Raw genomic sequence first — 21,674 nt, 5'->3', positions numbered from 1 at the left:
GTCTGGCATCATGCAGACACCACCTCAGTGGTTCAATCAGTCAACAACTTTCATTGAGAGCCCCCTTTGCCTGGACAACTCAGCAAGGGCTAAAGGAAATGTCACCTCATGCATGGGCTATTACAGTATCCTCTTAATTAGTTCTCTTTACTCGCTCTCCATTCCAAACAACCAGGATACCAAAACACCATTTTCAAGATCTAAGTTAAATACTTGCTCAGGAGCCTCGCCTTGCCTCAGGTTTTCACTGAACTCTAGTTGCTTCATAGGTCTGTAACAGAAGAGTTTACAGAAACTCTGCTTTTAAATTAATCATGTTATTTACCCCTCTGTGTGTAAGCCCTTCTTCAGCTGTAGCCTGGAGTGGGTAATACTCAACTCCGTGAGCTGTTTTTATGCTTAGCTATATATTATGCATATCAGACTTCAAAAACTGTTCCAGGATCATAGTAGTCACCCCATGGATGGAGGTAATTATTTTTATCTACTCATGATCAACATCAATAAGGCATGTAAAACTCAGTTTCTGATATAAAAGAAAGTGATGAATAAATGTCCCTTCTTAAACTTCATTTAGAGTCAACATTTACTTTACCCTAAAATCTCATTGATTATAAGATGTCCAATTTGCAACTTTTTTGAGGAGAAAAGGCATCCTATTCCATGAATGTAGTCAAAGACTATAAAACTCAGACTGATTTCATAAATTGCAGTGTGGAAAATTATGCTTATTGAGGAAATACACTATTGTTTCTACTGCTATTACTACTATTATTTTAACAATTCCTTTTTGCGTTATGATCCAAACTAAATTAATTGTTGAGGGAAAAGGAGGAATCAAAAATGATTCTAAAATTTTTGGCATGCATACGTATGCATGTGGTGCTACGAAACGAAATACGACATGTAGGAGTAAAAGACAAGTCAAATTTTGTCCATGTTGAGATTGCCATCAAGGGGGAAAGAGTCCATCGATCACTGAGTATATGAATGGCCTTCTGAAGAAAAATCTGCAGATTAATATTTGGAGAATGTTTTACTGTGATTCTTTTAGTTACAGATCCATTCAGGGTAGCTCATATATGACTCCCATGAAAAGTAATAAGGGAATCACTTGAGCCAATGGTCACTAAACCAAGAGGACTTCTTTGGAATCAAGATAATTCCAAAGATCCCCACATCAGGCATTCATGAGTCTTCATCCTAAATCTCAATCATTGTACTTTCTTTTATTATCATTGTATGAGTATGTGTTATGGACTAGGCACTAAGCTAAGCATTTTTTATGCCTTATGTCATGCCACTCTCACAAAAAGTCGTGTGAGTTGTTCTGTTATTATCCACATTTATAAGTGAAAAAACAGCTTCTGAGAATCTAAGTAATTTACCCAAGTACCCTCAGCTAATTAGTGGTAAATTAGTGGTCAACTTCAACTCTTATCCAGGGACCTATATGTACTACAAATAGTGGGCGCTGTGTTCTCTTCTGCCTCTGAATCCACTCTATTCCACTACCAATTGGCTTTTTGGTTTACCTTAACTCATGTTCTCCCATAATTTCAGCCTGTGTATGGCCTTTCATAAATTCTCCAGTCCCATCAACATCATGACCTTTCAATTTAGTTCCCACTATTAAATGGTGATTTAATTTCTCTATTTTTTAGTCTGACTCATGATAATAAGAATCTGTTTATCTCAATGCAATATTGAAATCAAGCTATGCATTTCATAAATGTTGTTCAGTCTGTTGATTGGTTGCCCTCACATCAGATACCCATCCCTAACTGACTAACAGTTACTAAAAAGGCCAGCCAAGCCAATCAAAGGATGCATGTGGGGCAGCTTTCCTTAGGAAAGGTAAGACTGAAGCAATAGTAGAAACATCTCTACATTAGGAGATAGGTGGGAGTTGAAGCTATGGAAGTGGGAAAGGTCCACAGTAGACCAAAAAGAAAAGAGGACACACAACAGAACCCTAAAAAATTAATATATGAAAATTGGCCAGAATAAGAGAGGTCAGTATAAGAAATTAACATAAAACAGAAAATTATGAGAAAAGTAGAAAATAGTGTCAAGGAATTCTATGAATGAGAAAGTTTGAACATTAAGGGTGCACTCCACAACAAAAGCTTCAGCGATATCAATTCTCATATAGTCCAGGGTTGAGCAAGACAGGTCCTTGCTCTCAAGGTGGAGGAAACAAATGTTAGTCATCACACTAATTAATGCACAATTGCAATTCTGAGACATGCTACAGAGAAGAGGTATATGGTATTTTGAAATCGTAGGATACGAGGACTTGATACTGTGAAAGAGTTCAAGAAAATCTTGCCTTAGAATTGATGCCTGAATTGAGGTCTGAAAGGAGTGGGAATGGACTAGGGGAAGTGGAGGAGGGAAGAGCATTGCAGACAGAGAGAATGTGTAAAGGTCCTTTGGTAAGAGGGAATGCAGTGACTGATAGAAGTCTCTTATGTAGCTGGAGTGGAGAGAACAAGGACTTGACCAGAAAGACGTACTACTAGAGAGGTAGATAGGAGGTAGACACGCAGAAGCTTGACGGTCACATTAAGGGGCTTGTTCTGTCGATACCCTACGTGCAATAAGCTGGGAGGGAAAATGGGGTGATTGACATGATGAGATGAATATTCTGAAATGATTGCTCTGGCTGCAATAAATAGGAAAGATCAAAGAATGGCATTATGCAAGATTTTTCTGTTTCAGTTAACCAAGTTCCCACTATTACTGGTTTAAGGAAAAAGATCTTTGTTGGCTCCAAACTTGTAAAGCATGGCCAAGAGCAGATATTCAGGCATTTGGGGATCCAGATACTTAATGATATTTTCAGGGATATATCACTCTGTGTCACAGATCTGATTTCTACTGTGTTGGCTTTATTTTTAGGCAGGATCTCCTCTCCCAGGGATGACATGGCAGCTGGCAGCCTAGAGTAGAAAAATCTCTTATATTAGAACCTCAGCAGAAAGAGAACTTTTTCCTTACAGTTCCAGCAAATATCCCAGGACTGACACTTATTGAACAACTTGGTCACACTCCCATCCATGAAACAATCATGTGGCCAAGGAAGAGGACACACTCATGGTCAGGCTCATTTCTGGAGGTACACTCAGTCCCACCTGAACCACATGGCCTGAGAAGAGGAAAGGGACAGTCCCCAAAGACAAACTTGGATGCTGTCTCCAGAAATGGGAGGCCCAGAGAAATTATGGGGGAACAGGTTGAGAAGGTCTTATGATATTCCTGGATAGAGATAACCATAGTTTGGATTGAGAGGTATTTAAGGAGAATAAATTTGTAGGATTTTGTAGTGAATTAGACAAGAGGTAAGAGAGATTGAAGTATCAGGAGTATGTCCCAAGTTTCATGTTTATATAACTGGTGATATCATTCACTGAGAGAGTCAACACTGAAAGGGTGCCAGGTTAAGAGGTAGGGAGAGAGGCAGAACAGCATGAACCTAACTTGGAATGTGTTTACTTGGAGGTACCATTGAGACATTCAAGAGATGATAGGAATCTAAAGATCAGTTGGATATACAGGTCTGAAGATCAGGGAAGATATCAGGGCTGGAGGATAAGCTTGCCCAGGGCTGGAACACTCCGTTTTGAAGGTTGTAATGACCATGGATAGTGAGAGAGGCAGAGCCTGATTACGGTCAGTGGAATCAGTGAAAGGTAAAGAAATAGAGACTGCAAGTATATACTAGTCATTATGGTAGATTAACTATGGCCACAGATTCATTACTATTTCTTCCACTGAAAAGTGGAGTTTAGTTTGCTTCTCAGTGATTCTGGATTGACTTTAGTAACTTGCTTGACCAGAATAATGCAATAGACACAATGTTCTGGGACTATTCATGCTATATCATAAGGAACCTTGTGATTTCCACCTGAGCCTCCTGGAATATGTGCTGTGAAAAGGCCCAAATAGCCAGCCCAAACAGAGTGTTCTTGGGAAAATTATTAAACTCCTTAAGCTTCTACTTCTTTATTTGCATAATAATGCAAACTCAATTTTTAGTTGCTGGTTTATCATTAGTGTTCACTCAATCTGTAATGAAGTGAATTAAGTAGCATAAAAGGAGATAAGAGTTGGCTTGTTTTTCCCTTTACTAAGGATTATTTCTATAAGATTTTAAGACTATAACAATTTTAGTGGTAACTATTTATTATATAATGTTATCTTAAACTATCATTGACTCCATTTTACAATGTGGCAAGTAAAATTAAAAAGAGAGCAATACATTAGCAATTTTAGACCCAGTTTAGACTTTGCATTAAATTCTAGATCCTTTGCTCAGCAGATGTACCATGTTAAACAATTAAATCACTAGTCAACTAATATCAAATCAGAACTGTTAAAGAAATAAATTTCACGTTCTGTGCTTTTTGTGACAACGTGGGAACTTTCAGTGGTGACATTTTCAGGGGTACTTTGCCATTTGAGCAGGGATTTTCTAAAGTTACAAATAGCTATACTCTAATATCATTCCCAGAAATACCACCTCTGAAAGTCAGAAAATTAAATTACTTCTTTAATCTAGTAACTGTTGTAAGCTCAAAGAGAGAATTTCAGGAAATACCACTGTCAGATTAAGTATTTGTAGGAATGCCATCTTAAAGAAGAATTTAGGGCTATAACATAGCCAGTAATTTTATCTGACTTGTATTTTTCAAATGAGAAAAAAAATAGGGGCAATCAAGACACCTTGATTTATGTAGCGACTTGCTTCCACATAGTACTTTCCAATTTCCATAACCTCACTTGATGACATTTTCCTCTGTAACCCAGTGAACTTGCATTTCTCAGGCATGAGGAGAAAGGAGTCTCTTTTGACTCTTTTTTCCTGAGAACCTCCTCGCCATCAGGTTGCAGATGGGAAAGGGGATGTTTTCCTATAAATTTGACTGTTAGGGGCATGTTTTCCACCAGCTGAGGTGGGTCTGATATAAGCTTAGTGGCAGCCCACTTGTTCACTCCAGGGGAAAGTCCTGTCCTTACTTGACTATTTTGTCAGTGTCACTCTTTTCCCCCTCTTCTCCCCTACTTTCTTGGAGAAGGGAATGGGTCTGGATTACTGCAACCAACTCCCAAAGGCCCTTGCAGAAAAGTGTATATGACTGCATGTGATGTGTTGTGCTGAGCTGTTTACTGAATAGACACCAGCCTTCACTGTTAGTCCATTGGAAATGAGATTAATCCAAGCAAGCTGTCATGCAGAGTATTGTATTAAATCATACATTTATCACCATCTGTATTATATCCAGAGCATTGAAAAACTCTTAACTAAATACTTTGAGGCATTATAATATTAACTGAGAATATCAAATACATTTGCAAGTATAGAAGTAACTGAAGTTTGGAAATAAAATTAATTTTTATTCACTTGAATTAAAAATTACATTATATTCTCTGCTTACTTTTATTAAATGGAACAGAATATGGTAATGTGGTTTTTTTAAATTAATTAATTAATTTATTTTTGGCTGTGTTGGGTCTTCGTTTCTGTGCGAGGGCTTTCTCTAGTTGTGGCAAGTGGGGGCTACTCTTCATCGCGGTGCGCGGGCCTCTCACTGTCGCGGCCTCTCCTGCTGCGGAGCACAGGCTCCAGACGCGCAGGCTCAGTAGTTGTGGCTCACGGGCCCAGTCGCTGCACGGCATGTGGGATCTTCCCGGACTAGGGCTCGAACCTGTGTCTGCTGCATTGGCAGGCAGACTCTCAACCACTGCGCCACCAGGGAAGCCCCTGGTAATGTGTTTTAAAATTGAACTTTAAAAAACAATCTTTGGATAGTTCTTTTTATTCTAATTCTACTAAGAGCAACAACAAATTTCCCACTTCTTCATAGAAGTAGAAGGAGACAGTGTCTAACAAAAGTGAATCACTCAAACTAAAGTTGAAATTATATGTGGATCTTTATAATGCCCTCTTGAATTCTTTTCACTTCAAATCCTCACACTGTCAAATCATGGATAAAGAAAGACTTACCTGTGTAGTAAAGTCAGCATCCCATATCAGGGCATGATGCTAACAGAGTGACAGTGGCTGCAATATTTTTTGAACCCACCCCCTCTTCTTTCCTTTCCTTTATGGAATAATATCTATTCTTTTTAGCCTGGTGACTGGACAAGCAAAAGAAAAGAAGGGGAAACCTTCCTAAGAACAGTACAATTGCCAAGCTCCAGCAAAGAGTCCATATGCTTTGGCTGGTGAATATACGTAACTACAAACCCTTAGAAATTTTGAACTAATTTACAAATTAGAAGAGAAGATCATTATCTTTATTTGCTCTCTGAACAGCCAATTTAGATGCTTCAAGGATATTTCCCTTTTTATCTCTCTCAGTGGTAACCTTGTGAGAATTATTCCAATGATTGGCTACCTAATTTTCCACTTACTTGCTCTGTTTTCATCTCAATTCATTCTAAAGGAGATTTAAATGATGAACAATAAAAGACACATGTCCATCACGCACACACAACACAGAAGCATAACATATGATTAATAAAATCAAAAAGGCTGTGAAAAGGAGGAGGGCAGTTGCAGTCTGCTTCACTTTACTATGGTTTCTGTAAATTTTCATATGCCAGCACTTTAATAATACAAAAAAACGCTCAATACCTTTAAATATTTTATTGACAATATTAATATACTAATGTTTCAAGATGTTTTCAGGCAAGTAGATAAATATGACCTAACTCATGATTTCTAATGTACTGTAGATATTAAAATGATGTGATGTTGTACATTCTTTTTGTTTAAAAACATTTTATTGTCCTGAATAACTTCTATCTTTCCCCCACATACACACACAGTTTGACATTATATGGTGCAACATTAAGATAAAAGAAAAATTTTAGTTAGTAGGCTCCCTTGAAGTATGCTTAAAATAGAAATGTGGTATTTTCATCTGTGACACCAACAGGACCTAAGGTGAGTCCATGAGATGATAAATATTCAGATTTATCTACAAAACCAACTGTTTCAGCCCCACCTTAAAAATATCATATCAATGACTGCCAACCCCATTAGGGGGTTCTTTCACCAAAATCATAAACCAAAATGTTTCTTCATTTAAACAATTTTATTTGTGGTGGAATTTCCAAAATCTCTTATATCTTGAAATCATCCACAAAATACTATTTTGTGCTTACATTAAAGAGATGCATTTCTTATAAGATCAAAATATATACCATTAGGCAGTATTGTTATATTTTTTTATTTTACACAATATAATCAAAGGATTAAAGAGACAAGCAAAAAAGTTAAATATATATAAAACTCCCTATAACTGATTTACAGCTATTCTAAAGTTTTAAAGAAAAAAAATAAAGCTCTAAACATCAGATGTAATATTTTGATAAGCAATATTTATAAAAAATATAAGTTAAGCATTGCAACAAGCTACCTTTGATGAACTGCCCCCTGTAAGAAATAGTATCTCTGGAACTATATATCTAAAGCAAGACAAAGGAAAAGAAGAAAAGAAAGTATTAATTGCAATAGTGACTTTTTAGTTAAATATACTTTCTTATAAAGTGGCAAGATAATATTTACAAATTTACAACTGAAAGGAAATGTTTATTTACAGGTTGTCTTGCTTTTGGACTTTTTGGGCCTCTTTCCTCCTGTGTAATAGGCCCTCCTGGCATAACTGATCTAGACTAGATTTTTAGTTCATAGCACATGATAGATGAGCCTGGAATTAGAGGCCCCTTGAGTTGCAGGCTGAGAATCGGTGCTGGCAACTGGGGAGAGAGATGCTGGGTCCTGGAGAGGCAATCCAGGTTGCTCTGAGTTGGTGATCCGATCCACTATGCTGGATAAGCAGTCCAAGCTGGATAAGGAGCTTTTATCTGTGGCATATACTAAGGATACAAAGAGAAAACCATTAAAATAAAATCCTTGCTTATGTTGCCCCTTAAGCAGCAGGTCAGCTCCTTTGAAACCCAGAGGTCAGGTGGTCACAGAAAACCTGATGTAGAAATTTGCAACAAATATCTAGCAATTCATGGGGATGAAGGTGGGGAGTGGAGAAGCACCTGGGTAATATTTCAAGCAAAAGCTCCTATGTCTGTGTGTGTGCATGGATGTATCTGTTAGGGGGATTTTGAGCAGAAGATGTGTGTTTGTTTTGCTCTGTCCCAAAACGCCATAAATACCATTCTATCCTCTTCCCAATACCGCATGGAAGAACAGACTCTGCTTTGATAGGCTGAACTGTGAAGTTGAACTGGTTTTTAAACTCCTCTGAAGTCATCGATTCTTACCATTTGGTACATCAGGACAGTAGACGCTGTCAAAACTGCTGCTTTTTCTGGACCAGACAGGGCTGTTACATTCGGGCTATAATAAAAGACACAAAAGAAGGCATTTGTTTTCAGGTCTTGGCAAAAGATGCTCTGACCTAGGGTGAGGCAGTGCTTGCCCACCAGCTCCATAAACTGACCGCTCTCAAATACCTTCATTGCCTTGATTTAGGAAGGGCTAGCCTCACCAAATTGCAAGGGCACTGAGGTCAATCTCTGTGCTTGGAGAAGAGGAGAAAGGCAGCAAAAGGAAGAGGGCGGGTGGAATTCAGCAGCCATGTGCATTGGGTTAACCATGCAAAATGGATTGGAGTAGAAGGAAGCCACACTAATTCAGAGAGAGAGCACTTTCCCAGGGCAAAAACACATTAAAACCTGGCAGCGTTGGCGCAAACGCCCTCTGTAAAGAATGCATCAACATCTTCCAGCCAGGCCTCAGCAGAGCAGGGACTCGGGCCACGCGGGCATTTCTCTCTTAAGTTACAAACTGCGGGACAGTGGAAGCCTCACACCGTTGCCTTTAGATGTTAGTGTATGGCAGGGGCCACTGGTGGTATATATTGGAAATAAACCGAGTTGTAGAGAAAACATCTGATTGATCATTCACAGCCACCTATCTCACGTGACAGCCTCTTCCTACGATGTACACTTAGAACTTGGTAGGAAGTCACACTAAACTCCTGGTCCGCAGCTACCTGTTTCCTGGCATCTGTCTAAATGCGGCACCTCTCTTCTCTTTCAGCACCTGCCTCCCCATTCCCACCCCCAACTATCCACCAATAACTACTGGCTGTTTGGTCGCTACACCTGGCCTAAATGAGATGTAAAGATTTTTGTAAAAGATTGGAAGGGCCTAGTAGGTGCAGAGCTCTCTCTTACCATGCCGTCAGAGCAGCTGGAAGTGGGGCTGGTGGGCTCAGAGCAGCTCTGCCCTGGCAGGCTGTAGTAGTTTTCCACCTGTTCCCTCAGCAGCTCCTGCAGGCTCTCAATGTAGCGGATGGCATTCCTGAGGATCTCCACCTTGGGCAGCCTCTGGTTGGGGTTGGTCGTGGTGCACCGCTTGAGCGTCTCGAAAGCCTGGTTGACCTTCTTCAGGCGTCTCCGCTCACGCATGGTGGCCGCCTTCCTCCGATCCATGGTGGTGGACTTCCTCTTGCATGCTTTGCAGGCCCACATGAGGCAGTGGCCGGCCTGGTGGTGGCCCGTAGGTGCTCGCACGTGCTCGTCCTCGTCTGAGCCCTGCAGGTCTGCTTTGTGCGCCCCGAAAGCAGCCACTCGCGGCTCAAACTCGTCCCCGAACTCGCCCTCGGGGGACGGGATGCAGGAGCCATCGTAGAAGTACTCAGAAGGCGAGAACTGGCAGCCATCCATCATGTCCATCTTCTGCGGAGAGGCAGGGGGTGCACCTGGGCAGCAGCGAGATAGGGGAGAAACCGGAGCCTGGCGCCGCTGCGGGCAGGCGAGTCCCGGGCGGAGCTCCCTGGTCGGTTTCTCCGGTAATTAACAAGGGCAGACGCCTGGCGGCCTGGGTCAGCCGCGCTGGGGTTGAGGCTCTTTATATATTCTTGGGGAAGGGAGGCCGGCCCCAGTGGCCCCGCACTATTAGCATATCCCACCGCAACCCCCGCCGGGGCTGTCTGGGCAAACCTCCGCCTTTCCTCTAGAGACAACTTGCTGTTTACTGCCCCTTTTGACGCTAATGGTTTTACTGCATTTCTGCTGGGGCGGGGGTGATGGATGGCTCCCCAACCCACTTACTTGCACACTCTAGATTACCTAAACCGAGGGACACTTAAAGGGTGTCACAGACAAAAGGAACGAAGGAAATCCAACTTTGTACGATTGCTGTCACATTAAAAAAAGATAATTAGTAAATAGAACTCCCTACTTCAGCTGACACCAAAAGCGGACCTGCCTTCCCAGTCCGGGACATGATCACTTTATTTTCAGATGTTTCTCTTTTTCATGAACTTTAGTTGTGTCAGGCATTTTTTCAGCCAGTAGGCCAAATATTGGTTGCTAAAAGCTCGAAGTGGCACTTTCAATAATGGAGTGAATCTAGATTTTTGTTTTAATCTGTTTTGTTTCTCATCATATTGCCATTTTGTAGGCTCTGTGTTATAGGGGGTAAGCAGGGAGGGGAAGGTTCCTTTTCCCCAAAACAGCCCGCTCTGAGTTCTCTCTCTACGCTCATTCAAAAGGCGTGGGCACAGGAGGGCCAGGTGGCCAGGAACACACCTCCCTTCCTCTCTTTCCCGCTTATGCGCATGTTTGCCGAGCGCCTCCTCTGTTGCGCCAGACCTTTGATGGGCCCTGAGCCGGCGGGAGATACGCACTGACTGCGCCTCTTAAGATTTGTATTGTAAGAAACCCAGTTTTAGACGGCGAACTTCTTTCCAGGGGTGCGTCTCCCTTCTCCCTCTCTTTCTGCTCCGCCCTGTCGTTTCTACAGACTAAACAGCCAAGCAGGGCTTTGGGGTCGCTAATTTTCTGCTTTCAGGCAAACTAACACCGTTACAGATGCGTCCCAGCTGCCAGCACAGCAATCCTTCTTGGCTCGTGTAAAATTTCCAACTCCTCCAATCCGAGAAACTTCACACACTTTGGCGACAAAAGCCTTCCAGAAAAGCAATCACAGCAGGGTCTTTGAAACTTTGGTGGCTAGAAGGCGAGAGGGGAGGGCTGCCATTTAAGTGACAATGAACCTATTAATCAGCTTTTGTCAATCCTCCTCCACCCTTACTTAACCCACTACCAAATCACTTGTGGGGGGTTGGTGGGGGACTTGCTGTTTATACATGGGAAAAGCTCTTACTTCAGGCCTAAACAAGTAAAGTATTCTGAGGTTTGGGGTCAGGCCTTGTAGCCTCATTCAAAGAGGAGAGAGAGTTCTCACCTTGATCTTGGGTCATACAGTCCAGTAACTGTTGTGACTCCGAACGTATTGGGGGCTGGGGGAGCTTTCTTTTCTATTACTTTTTCCTAAAATTATTTTCCGAAAGCAACCCTGGCAGGCAGATCCCTGTCTGCAGGAGCCAGAGAAGTATTAACTCTTTCAGGTGAAATCTGTACTCCAAAGTGAAGGTCCCAGAAACCAGAGGTGGGAGAGTGTCAGTCACCAAGGTTTGCTACAGACATCCCCGCCGCAGTCCTCTCTTCCAAGTTCTGTCATCTCTAAGACAAAGACACTACCACCACCACCATCACCATCCACCCTCGAAAATCAGGCCCATTCATACCAACGGGCTGCTTAGTAGGCCTGTGGGAAATTCATCTGTACCTTATTTAGGACTATTAACAAGTGGCTGCCTTTGAAATGAATAGGTACCCAGGGCTACACCAGATAAAAGAATTAAGTTCCTAAAGGACTCATCCAGGTGGGTGGAAACATTCCAAACCATGCACATTGCTACCTCTGAAACACAGTAGTGGGTAGATACTCTCATCTGGGAATTCTCAGCCAAGTCCCACAGGTTCTGGTCAGCAGCAATAGTACCATTTTCTTTGCCTAGAGAGTCCAGAAGTTCACACACTGGTTGAAGCTAAAACTGAGTTGTGTGCAGATTTAAGATTTGGGCACAAATAAACTTTAAGTGGAAGATAGAAGTTATCTTGCCTTTCAGCTGATTTCTTTCCACCAGGCACCTAATGTGCTTTGTACCCAAACTGCTCAGCGTTGCCTGTGTGGAGCAAACAATTATTAAGAATTTTCTATTTGCCAAGCACTCTTCCCAACCCTTTCCATGTATTCACTCGTTTATGACTTACAACAATTTTGTGGCAACTGTAAGTGGGCCATTATTAAAAGAAGGTAACCAAGCTCAAGGAGTAAGTCATTTGCCCCCGGTCACACAGAATTGGAAACTAGGCATCCCCGTGGAGAGTTTGTGCTCCAGAGGTGAATTTCGTTTGTTTTTTTCTTGAATCAATTTGTTCTCACTGCGCGTCCTTAACGCTCCAGAGCAGAAACTCGCAAATGCCGGTCCCCAACAGCTTTCCCTCGGCTCCCGGGCTGGGAAGACGCTGTCACTCAGGAAGCTCTGTCAGGAACGGTGGTTCTCAGAGGTTAGGGCTGTCTTTGGTAAGGTGATCTCAAACAATTTTACCAGAGTGCCGCGGGTGAGTGGAACTAAAGAGGCCGAGAAAACACAAGCGCCCGGCGGCTTAATGGGACTTGCTAGGGGGGAAACAGGGTCCAGGGTTGAGGACCCTTGGGACCCAAGTGCTGAAAATAGGATCTCAGAGCACCAAAGTTAAAAAAACGAAACAAAACTTTTAGACCTCTGTCAGGGGCGAGAGGAGAAAGAGATCCAAAAATGGGAGGCAGGATACAAAGAAGGCAGGGAGCCAGCGCCTCAAAGATGGCTGGGCTCCCCTAATTCGGGAGAGATTCCCCTGCTCTTTTCCCAAGAAAGACCGTGGGTGGGGAAAATGCGAAACTGAGTGAACAAGACGGAGGAAAAAAAATTTTTTTTGAGTGGGAAAATTGAACAGAGAAGTATGAAAACAGTTAAAATTTACTTTTTTAAAAAAAGGTCGTTTGCAGTGCTCATCTGGGTGGCCTCTTCTTCTCAAAATCAGACTAGATTGGCTTTTGCTTCTCATAGAAAAGAATGAAAATACTGTTTTCCACTATTTCTCCAGAGAAGTGGATGTCTTCCATGCAGAGAAAACTCACGATTGTCTAATATGTAAACGGGTTGTTAGAAATGATATTCCAACACTGACTGTCTGCTAGGAAAGTATCACAGTAGTCAGATGATGGGAGGAAAACTCAGCCCAGCTGGGTGTTATAAATGAATGCCCACCAAGGTTCTGGTGAAGTATCAACAGATATAATGTTTTTAAATTTTTGTGTCATTTTAGATTCTGAATAAAAATAAACACATGCTTAATTTTCTTACAATTTAGACTTGTAAGCAGGTATTAATTGCAAAGACCTTTAAGTAATCATCAAGTTTTTTTTTTTTTTAAAGAGAACGTATTTTAGTTTAACCATTACGGCAACAATCCTAGTGTTGATGGACAGACCACACCAGCAAAATGATGCTTAGAGCTTCCTTTTTTAGTAAAATTTGCCCACCCTAGGAATTCTGCACAATTGAAAATTCTCCATGCTTCTCTTAGCAGGAGAAATCAAATATACATAGGAAGATAAGTTCATTTCAATTCGTTTCTGCCCCTACCTGAGACCCTTATCAACTCCTGGACCAAGGGAGTTGTTCTTGAAATGTTTGCTTATTATATCTGACGTAACAACGTGCTAAACAATTTCAAACCGCTATTAGCTCTGGGAACCAGGCACACCTAAGTAAACACATTAGTACCTGTCAAAGCTGCTGGAAGAATTTGTGGAGAAGACAGCTGAGGAAGACATTGGCCTCTGCTTGAATTCGAAGACTCCCAGGAGAGATCAAAGGCCTGAGTAAGGACTTTTAGCAGCCTTGAGAGTAGAGAAAGTAGCCAGTCCTTGCAGCGTTATCTTTGTTCCAGCACATGGCACAGGCATCCCGTCTCACAGGCTAACTCTGAACTAGGCTTGCAAGAAATTGCTTTTTCAGAATGAAACCTCTAGGAAGGAGGGTCATCTTTTGCAACACTTCTTCTGACTTTAAGGGAGTGACTGGAGGGGTCTGTTGGGGAAATGTCTTGATGGCTCAGCTCTTGGAGGAAATGCCATGTTATTGCTAATTTACTAATAATAATTTACTAATAATGCATTACAGTAGGAGATGAGATATTCAAAGTTTAAACTAAAAATTTTTTAAAAATACTTTTTCCAGATAAGGTGTTGTAGGAGGAAGGTTTTGAGATGAATAAAAGGGATAAAATATTACTAAGAGAAAAGCACAGATGGGTAAATTGTAACTTTGAGTTAAGAAATGTCTTAATAGGGATAGAGGTCACTTTAGCAGCCCAGGACTTCTCTGCCAGTCTCAAGAGGACTTGGGAACATTGAATTTTAGCACCACACCTCCACCCTAAAAACACATGAAAGAGTCTGAAAAAAAGAAAAATGAGTCCGTTAGACATAAGTGGATTTCCACTACGTTCAGGCTTGAAACTCAATGATCCAGGTGTGATGATTAAAGTTAGTTTCAGAAAGCTGACATTTGACATTCTACAAATTGTTTCTATAGTAACATGAAAGAGAAAGTCGCTCGTTGTTTTATACTTGATAACTTCATGCCTGCCTCTGGAAAGAGGCTCAGTTTTAATCTCAAATTGCTTATCTTTACCAAGTTATTAACATCTTGATTTTTCTGCTTCCACAGCCCTGTTTGTTTTGGCTTTGGCCTTAGTCAAGCTTATCATCATTAATATCAAATAAAAACATTTAAATTGCAAACACACCAAGGATTTCATTGGAAAGCCTAACATGTCAGCTATAGCAGTGGAGGTCACATGAAGTCTTTGGGAAATATTTGCTCTATTTAATGAAGAGACTTCTATAGGCAAACTTATTCCAAACAGTTTCTCAAGTTACCCCGCCAAGAGAGATAGAGAGGATTTGATTTGCAAAGACTGAATAAAAACTATCAGCAATTAAAGTCCGTGAATTGATAAAAGCTTTCTGCTGATGAGCAGACTATAACACAAATCTTATTATAAATATATGCACAGTTATAAAGTAAATGAGTTCACCTGGTCACTTATGACATCTGATTTCAGTTGTGGCATGAGTCTGATTTTCCAAAATATAGGGGTGTGCATGTATATATACATTTTTAGGAAATCATTATCGATTCTCAGGAAGAAAATCATAGATACATAATAAGCATGATTAATGGATATACACGCCATCAAGCCATCTTCAGTCGCATGTGTTCTGATTAGATAGTTTGCAGTGCTTGACCACGTATCTTTTAATTAAATGACTCCTCTAATTTGGAGTTTACTAGCTAATCACTCTTGAGAAAGAGCTTTTGGAAAACAATTGTCAAATACAGCCAAGTTATTCTGCAGTCCTTAAATACTCCTCATTTCTCAAGGGCTTCTCTTTCAGGATGCATAAGCAATTCAGAGAGCGAGCTTGAAACCCCTGAAGTTGACTGGCTCCAAATCCTGGCTCTGTACTTAAAACTGCAAGAACTCCTCTCTGTTCCAAAGTATCCTTTTCTCATAAGAGATAAGAAAAGGACCCCTTTACAGGTTTTCGTAGGGTTATATGAGTAAACAGGTAAAGTGTTAGTAATGGCTCATTCATTTTACTGCTAGTCTCATTGTTATTAATACTTTCTCAGCCAGAGCCTGCAAAAAAGCTACAAAACTAAATCTCATGGAACTGTGGCTTTTGGTGGAAGAAAAGCCTCTTGATGGTCAATTTAGATTTACTAATGAAAAATAAAAACAGCTGACATTTAGTGTTTATTTTTGTGTCCTGTTTTGGTTAAGAACTTTATCTCAGTGAATCTTCAGAACCCCAGGAGTTAAGCCCTATTATAGTCATCCCCATTATTTTATAAATGAGGAAACGGGAAAAAGAGAGGAGCAGTGATAGTTCCACGTTTACACCATAGCAGCAAAGATTCAATCCAGTTTATGGCGCACAGAGGTTCAGCAGTTTGCATCCACTAACACTCCCACCTACTTCTCTCACACTTTTGAGAGGGATTATATGTCAAGATCAGTTTCCTCTATGAAGCTTTCTGCATTTTAGGAGAAAGTAGAATTATCCATACACTCAGAAAATTGAGTAACTATTATCCCCAGGAAGAAGCTTTCTGAAATGCTAAAGGGGCAAGACACTGCTCCATGCCTGCGGGGGGCGCGGTCTGTGGCGGCATCTGGAACTCTGGCGGTGGGCAACAAGGTCCAGACTGGAGCGTTGGGAATGAAGTTTGGGCTGGGAAGTGCTGAATTAGATTTGATTTTCACATTTCTGAACTGAGGACTAGCTGTAGAGAAAAAGAGGGAAGGAAGCAGTTAAGGGCGGGCGGGGAGAGCGAAAGTACCATTTACGGAATGTAAGAGAGAAGTAACAATTCCAAAGAAATAGCTCGCCTCTTTCCTCCGCTTCACTTCCCACTGTGATTCTTGGTGGTCGTTTCTTCCTGAGGTTACAGGATAAACAAACCTGGCACACGTTGTAAAGTCCTCACGGTGAGGAGCTCCTGGGGCTTCAAGCCTCTCTGGGGCTTTGCTATTTGGTTCAGCTAAGAGGTTTCATGTGTGTTGTTGTTGTCTTTTGCCCTCAGCCATTTAACCCTTACCTCTCTTGAAGCAACCTTCCTTCAAAGATGCCCACCCCACCTCATGAGACAGATCGTCCCCTTCTTTTATCTTTCTATTTGGAAAACAAACCCAAGCCACAAGAGGTCTTGAGGCTATTCCAGTCTTCTAGCCACCAGTCTAGTTCAAGAAAACCCGGGAGGGACCAGAGACCTGGCTCAGAAGCCAGCGCAGCCCCTGGTGCACCATATGAATGCTTCCTCACGAAGGGCCGGGCCTGTAAATTCAAAGAGGGAAAGTAATTCGGCCTAAATTAGCTGAAGATTTTTTTAGGCAAATGAGCAGAATTTTTGTGTGGTCATTTCTTGTAACAATGAGATTTTCCTCGATTGAACATTCAGTTGTTAACTTTGAGAAAGTAAATCTCACCCAGATCTCCAGGTAAAGGACAGTTAAAACAGAAAGAAAAGGGATGCTGATAAACGGGAAAAGGGCAGATTTCTTCCGGATGGTCTTCATTTCTAACCACAAGTGTGGGGTCTACATGAGATAGAAAAGTGAACAGTTTAATTCAGACACAGGAAAACAACCCATTTTCCTCCCTTTAAATCAGTCCATAAGTAAACGCCCAAATAAATGGGCTTGGGTGATTTCTAAATTAAAATGTGGTTCACCTTTATTTATGTCTCAAACATAGTTTTTTCAGTTGAATCAAATTAGGAACAACTTTGTTCATATAGAAACTTACATTTTAATATTACAATACCAGGATCCTCGCACATTTTATATACAATACGTCACTACACATTTAAAATATATTTCTTAGGTTTACATTAAAAAATGAAAGTACTAAGATTATTTACAAAAATATATTCAATACCACTAACATTTAGATGCAACGTTCCCACTTTGCTTTAAACAGGAATGAACTTCTTTTGAACATGGCACAAAAGGATCATCGTAATAAAAGTAAATATATTACAAAACCAACCAAACAAAAACAAAGCAAAACTGCTAGATCTAAGCCACTCGCGGTTCCCCAAATACAAGCCCAAAGCCGAAAGGCTTTTTCATCTGAGCGTGCACAACAGTTTCCGAGAAGTTTCTTTGTGAATATGGCTCCTTCCCTTTCATAAGCTCCTGGGTCTGGGTTCCTAAATATTACTGTAACGTGACCTAAAGGATTAGGCGAATGAGGGAGGGAGGGATCTTCCTGCTACGTGGAGGACATCCCTAGCACCGGCGCCGGGTTACTTCTCCACCACCTCCTCCGCGCAGGGGAGTTTGGGCTCCTCCGAGGAGATGCTGTCCACGATGGAGGAAAGACATCGAAGGCTACTCGAGGCCGATGAATCAATGCTTGCCCCTCCTGAGCGCAGAAAACACACACACAAACATAACCCCGAAGGAAGGAAGAACCGGCAGCCCCGCGCCCCGCGCGAAGCCGCTTAGACCGCGCGGGAGGACTGGTCCCCGTGCAAGGAGCGCCGGTCTCTTAGGGACCGTCCAGGCTCCTGCTGGGCTCTGAGCGCTTTCTGCCCCCAGCGAGCACCCCAGTCCCCTCCCGGGATGTTCTCCAGCGCAGTCCAGTGCCCTTTTACTTTACCTTCCTTGGCAGTTATCACGAGCCCCCTGGAATGATCCGAAACACTTGGCCACTGGGAGCTGCAGGTGCGCAGGAAATCCGCACCCTCAAGCTGGAGGAAAACCGAGGCAGCAGATTAGTCAAGAAACATCGGTTCCGGGGGTGGGGTAGGGGACCCTTTGTGAGGGGGTCTCCCCTGTTTCCTCAGGCCGGGTACGAATTTCCTGCCTATTGCAGGCACCCCGTGTTCATGGGTCACTGGGGGTTCATTTGAGAGGGACCGGGAGGGGCGGGTGAGGAAGGAGGACGCGAACGGAGACAGAGCAGCTGGAGGTTAAGGCCCCAAGGAGGGCGACTAATCAGCCTATACATTCCCCGGCCCCGGCAGCATCTGGGCTTACATTCTCTTGCTTGGGTCTGTAGCTGAAGGGGTCCACCCCTAGCTCCTGCATTTTGTCCTGCTGATCCAGCCGGTGCAGCAGGTCCTGCAACCGCTCGATGTAGTTGATGGCGCTCCGCAGAATCTCCACCTTGGGCAGTCTCTGGTTGGGGTTGGCCACAGTCCGCCGCTTCAGTGCCTCGAAGGCCTCGTTGATTTTCTTTAGCCGCCTCCTCTCGCGCAGGGTGGCGGCCTTCCGCCGGTCAGTGGGGGCAGATTTTCTCTTGCAGGTCTTGCAAGCCCAGATCAGGCATTGGCCGGGGCAGTGAGGAGGCTGCAGGCCTGGGGGCGCCAGGACATGTTCCTCTCCGCTGCTGTCGCTCCCAGCTTCCGGGGGCATTTGGTCCTGGCAGGGGGACAGGGTACCATCACTCCCTGGATACAAAGGAGAGCCCTCTGCCACTTCTAACGGCTGCAGGGTAACATTTTCCCCATCCAAGTAGAAGAAATAGGAGCCAGTTTCAAAAAGGTCCATCATCATGTTCTCCTCCTTGGCCTCTGACTCGGTCTGAACGGGGTGATGGGCTCAAAAACCCAGAGGAGCCACCCAGATGGCATTTAATTAGTGCGGTGACTTAAGTCGCCCCAGCTTTATATATAGAAGCTCCTGAAACTCAATCCAACTTTTAGCTGTCATGGAGCATCAGTCTCTCAACGTGATTACAGCCAGCGCTCTCTAGAACATCTAGTTTGAAAGAAAACTGAGAAGTGTCACCCCCAGAATGATGTGACAACCTATATGCAGAACAGGTTAAAACAAAATACATAGAGAGAATCCAATAATTTAAACAAAGCATCGAACACTTCCACCTGGGGCAGTTTAGACGCTAACCTGCTTACAGGACAACTTCAGAACAACTGGGGATTAACACTGCTCCATTCCCCTCCCCCAGGCTCATCTGAGTTCTAAGTATAGACCCATGATGAAAGATTTCAAAGGCAATAGCCATTGCTCCAAAATAGCTTGGTTAATGTTTGCAGACTGGTTCAGCTCTTTTCTCCCTCCTGCCTGTCAAAAAGGTGCTATTCCTGTGATTAAAACCCTTACAGTCCTTCAAAGGTTATACATGACTTTCAGGCTTCAGCCTCAATAGCAGCAGGTAAATCTCTTTCCTCTCTTTTACTAAGGTTGAATGACAGTTTGGGAGCTGGAAGGGGGTGGCTGGAGGGTGCTCAGATTCCTTCCTTGGCTATCTTTTTTTGGAGGGTGGCAACCAAGATCTGAATTCCGTACCCCTGCTCCACGGTGGAGCAGTAGTACCTATAAGGTAAGGGGTGGGACTGAGGATGGGGATGCACTAAATGTAATAATGTCTCTTGAAAAATAGTTTTAGTGGAAATAAGACTCACACTATAGCTATTTGATATTCCAGGATTCAACGTGCCACTCCAAGATGCCTCTGTTAAGGCTCCTGTTCTACAATGTGTGGTCATAGCTTTTTCATTAGCATTCTCGGTATCCACTGACTCCAAATAAGTTCTTTCATAGGATTCAGATGAGAAAGGTAGCAACCAAGATACCAACCAAGGAACAGAATGTTTAGTTGCAGTTTGCCCATGGTCCAATACACACAAGTGTGGTGGTTGAGGAGGCAGTACAAGATAAGGGTGAAGTGCAGGGCACCTAAATTCCAAAGATGCCCCCTCAAGTCTTAGCTAAGTTAATTTCTATTTATGTGTGGATGGGTAATACTAGGTCTTGATTTCTTTAAGATAACAATGGTTGCCATATGGAATTTTGGTGAGAATTCGATCAAATGATACCATGCGTGTGAAGCATATAACCTTATATTAGCTACTTGATGAACATTAGTTATTTAAAGCATAAGGCTATGTCAAGGCTAAGACCATTTCTTATGAAGGAAATAAAGCACAGCTGTAGCAGAGATTTATTTTTTCTCCTATTTAAATTCTTTTATTTAATTTATTTATTTATTTAATTTTTAAAATATCCCTTCCCTTTCCCTTTCCTTTCCTTCCCCTCCCAGAGCTCTGGAAGGACTCCTTCCAACCTTAAATTGCCTTTGGGGTGACAGTCAACTCTGGTTTTAGCCTTTATAGTCAGGGCCTGAAAAACTAGATGGAAACATAAGATCTCCTTATTCTACCCCAAGCAGTGATAATTATAGGCTGTGTTCAATACGATTTCACTTTTTAAATGAAGAGACTGAAGACAACGTCCTTGGACTCAATGGTCAGACAATGTAGAAACTAGTTACATTTTTTAGTTAAATCACTTATTCCAGAAGATAATTCTTCATAGTCTCTTCCTATTGAGCCACAGACTTGGGATGTTAAGTTCTGACATTTTGTGCTGTTTTTACATTTTTCTTATGTGCAGCTGAATAATTCCTTATCAAGTGTGAGAACCATTTTTCTGTGTTTGGAAAAGTAGGAGGCACAGGGAATAAGAAGAAGCCAATACTTTTGTGACATTTTCTCCTATTTCTGCCATTCCCCTGGTTGTGATATCAGAAGTTAAGACTCCAGATTGGAGGCTCCAAGAGTTAAGGGAATAGCCTAACATCTATTAAGGAAAATTACCCTGTGCTCTGAACCTCACTCTGTGCTGTATCTTGTAATGTGAAGACAATTTGAAAAGTCATTTTAACCAGTATAGTTATATAGCATTATTGCTAAGATTATTAAGATAACAATAGCTGAAATTCATTTATTCAACATGTTTGGGGTACCTACTGAGTGCCAGATAGTGTCTTGGGTGACAAGAATAAAATGGTGAAAAATGATCTCTTCTTATGGAGTTGGAATCTAGAAGGGTGAGTGAAATTGACTAAGTAATTAAAAAAATGGAAGCAATAGCACTGGAATTGGGGGTGGAAGACCTAGATCACAATCGTTTGGGGCCTATGAGAACTTAGTCAACCCTAATATCTCAAATTCTCAGTTTTTTCACCCATGACATGTATAATGACAAAGACATCATACGCTCAAAGGTCATGATAAAGTTTTTAAAAATGTGAAATTGCTTCAAAAATGTTGCATACCTATAAAAGTATTTTTATTACTGCAATTAGGTATAGAGAAAAAATGAGATAAGAAAAAGATCACTTCTAGGGAATTTTGTTGCTTGGGTGACAGAAGTAACAAAGCATCGACATATATACACTACCAAATGTAAAATAGACA

The 21,674-nt window shown here is 42.0% G+C and overlaps 3 protein-coding genes across 3 annotated transcripts in view; 1 reads left to right on the top strand and 2 right to left on the bottom strand.

The window, feature by feature from the left end:
• Positions 1–21,674, top strand: part of LIN7A (lin-7 homolog A, crumbs cell polarity complex component) — a 399,161-nt gene that overhangs the window by 286,613 nt on the left and 90,874 nt on the right. The window lies entirely within an intron of this gene.
• Positions 7,700–9,711, bottom strand: MYF5 (myogenic factor 5). The gene is made up of 3 exons (XM_060023863.1): positions 9,211–9,711; positions 8,293–8,368; positions 7,700–7,890 (listed from the first exon to the last, which is right to left on the bottom strand). Exons 1-3 carry the CDS (start codon positions 9,709–9,711, stop codon positions 7,700–7,702), a joined length of 768 nt encoding a protein of 255 aa, XP_059879846.1.
• On the bottom strand, positions 17,754–19,008 carry MYF6 (myogenic factor 6). The gene is made up of 3 exons (XM_060023862.1): positions 18,490–19,008; positions 18,110–18,200; positions 17,754–17,872 (listed from the first exon to the last, which is right to left on the bottom strand). The coding sequence occupies exons 1-3, from the start codon at positions 19,006–19,008 to the stop codon at positions 17,754–17,756; spliced, it is 729 nt and encodes a 242-aa protein (XP_059879845.1).

This window comes from Delphinus delphis, chromosome 11 (assembly GCF_949987515.2).
Source record: "Delphinus delphis chromosome 11, mDelDel1.2, whole genome shotgun sequence".
NCBI classification, from domain to species: domain Eukaryota; kingdom Metazoa; phylum Chordata; class Mammalia; order Artiodactyla; family Delphinidae; genus Delphinus; species Delphinus delphis.
Note: the sequence above shows the minus strand (reverse complement) of the source record. Positions and strands in the feature narration are given on the sequence as shown.

Excerpts from the sequence above, each read along its gene's own strand:
- MYF5 (XM_060023863.1), bottom strand. The coding sequence starts at position 9,711 with ATGGACATGATGGATGGCTGCCAGTTCTCGCCTTCTGAGTACTTCTAC. Across the intron at positions 8,369-9,210 it reads CCAGCTGCTCTGACGGCATG|CCCGAATGTAACAGCCCTGT; the intron begins GTAAGAGAGAGC and ends CTTTTATTATAG. Across the intron at positions 7,891-8,292 it reads CTGTCCTGATGTACCAAATG|TATATGCCACAGATAAAAGC; the intron begins GTAAGAATCGAT and ends TTGTATCCTTAG.
- MYF6 (XM_060023862.1), bottom strand. The coding sequence starts at position 19,008 with ATGATGATGGACCTTTTTGAAACTGGCTCCTATTTCTTCTACTTGGAT. Across the intron at positions 18,201-18,489 it reads ACAGACCCAAGCAAGAGAAT|CTTGAGGGTGCGGATTTCCT; the intron begins GTAAGCCCAGAT and ends GTTTTCCTCCAG. Across the intron at positions 17,873-18,109 it reads CGTGATAACTGCCAAGGAAG|GAGGGGCAAGCATTGATTCA; the intron begins GTAAAGTAAAAG and ends TTCTGCGCTCAG.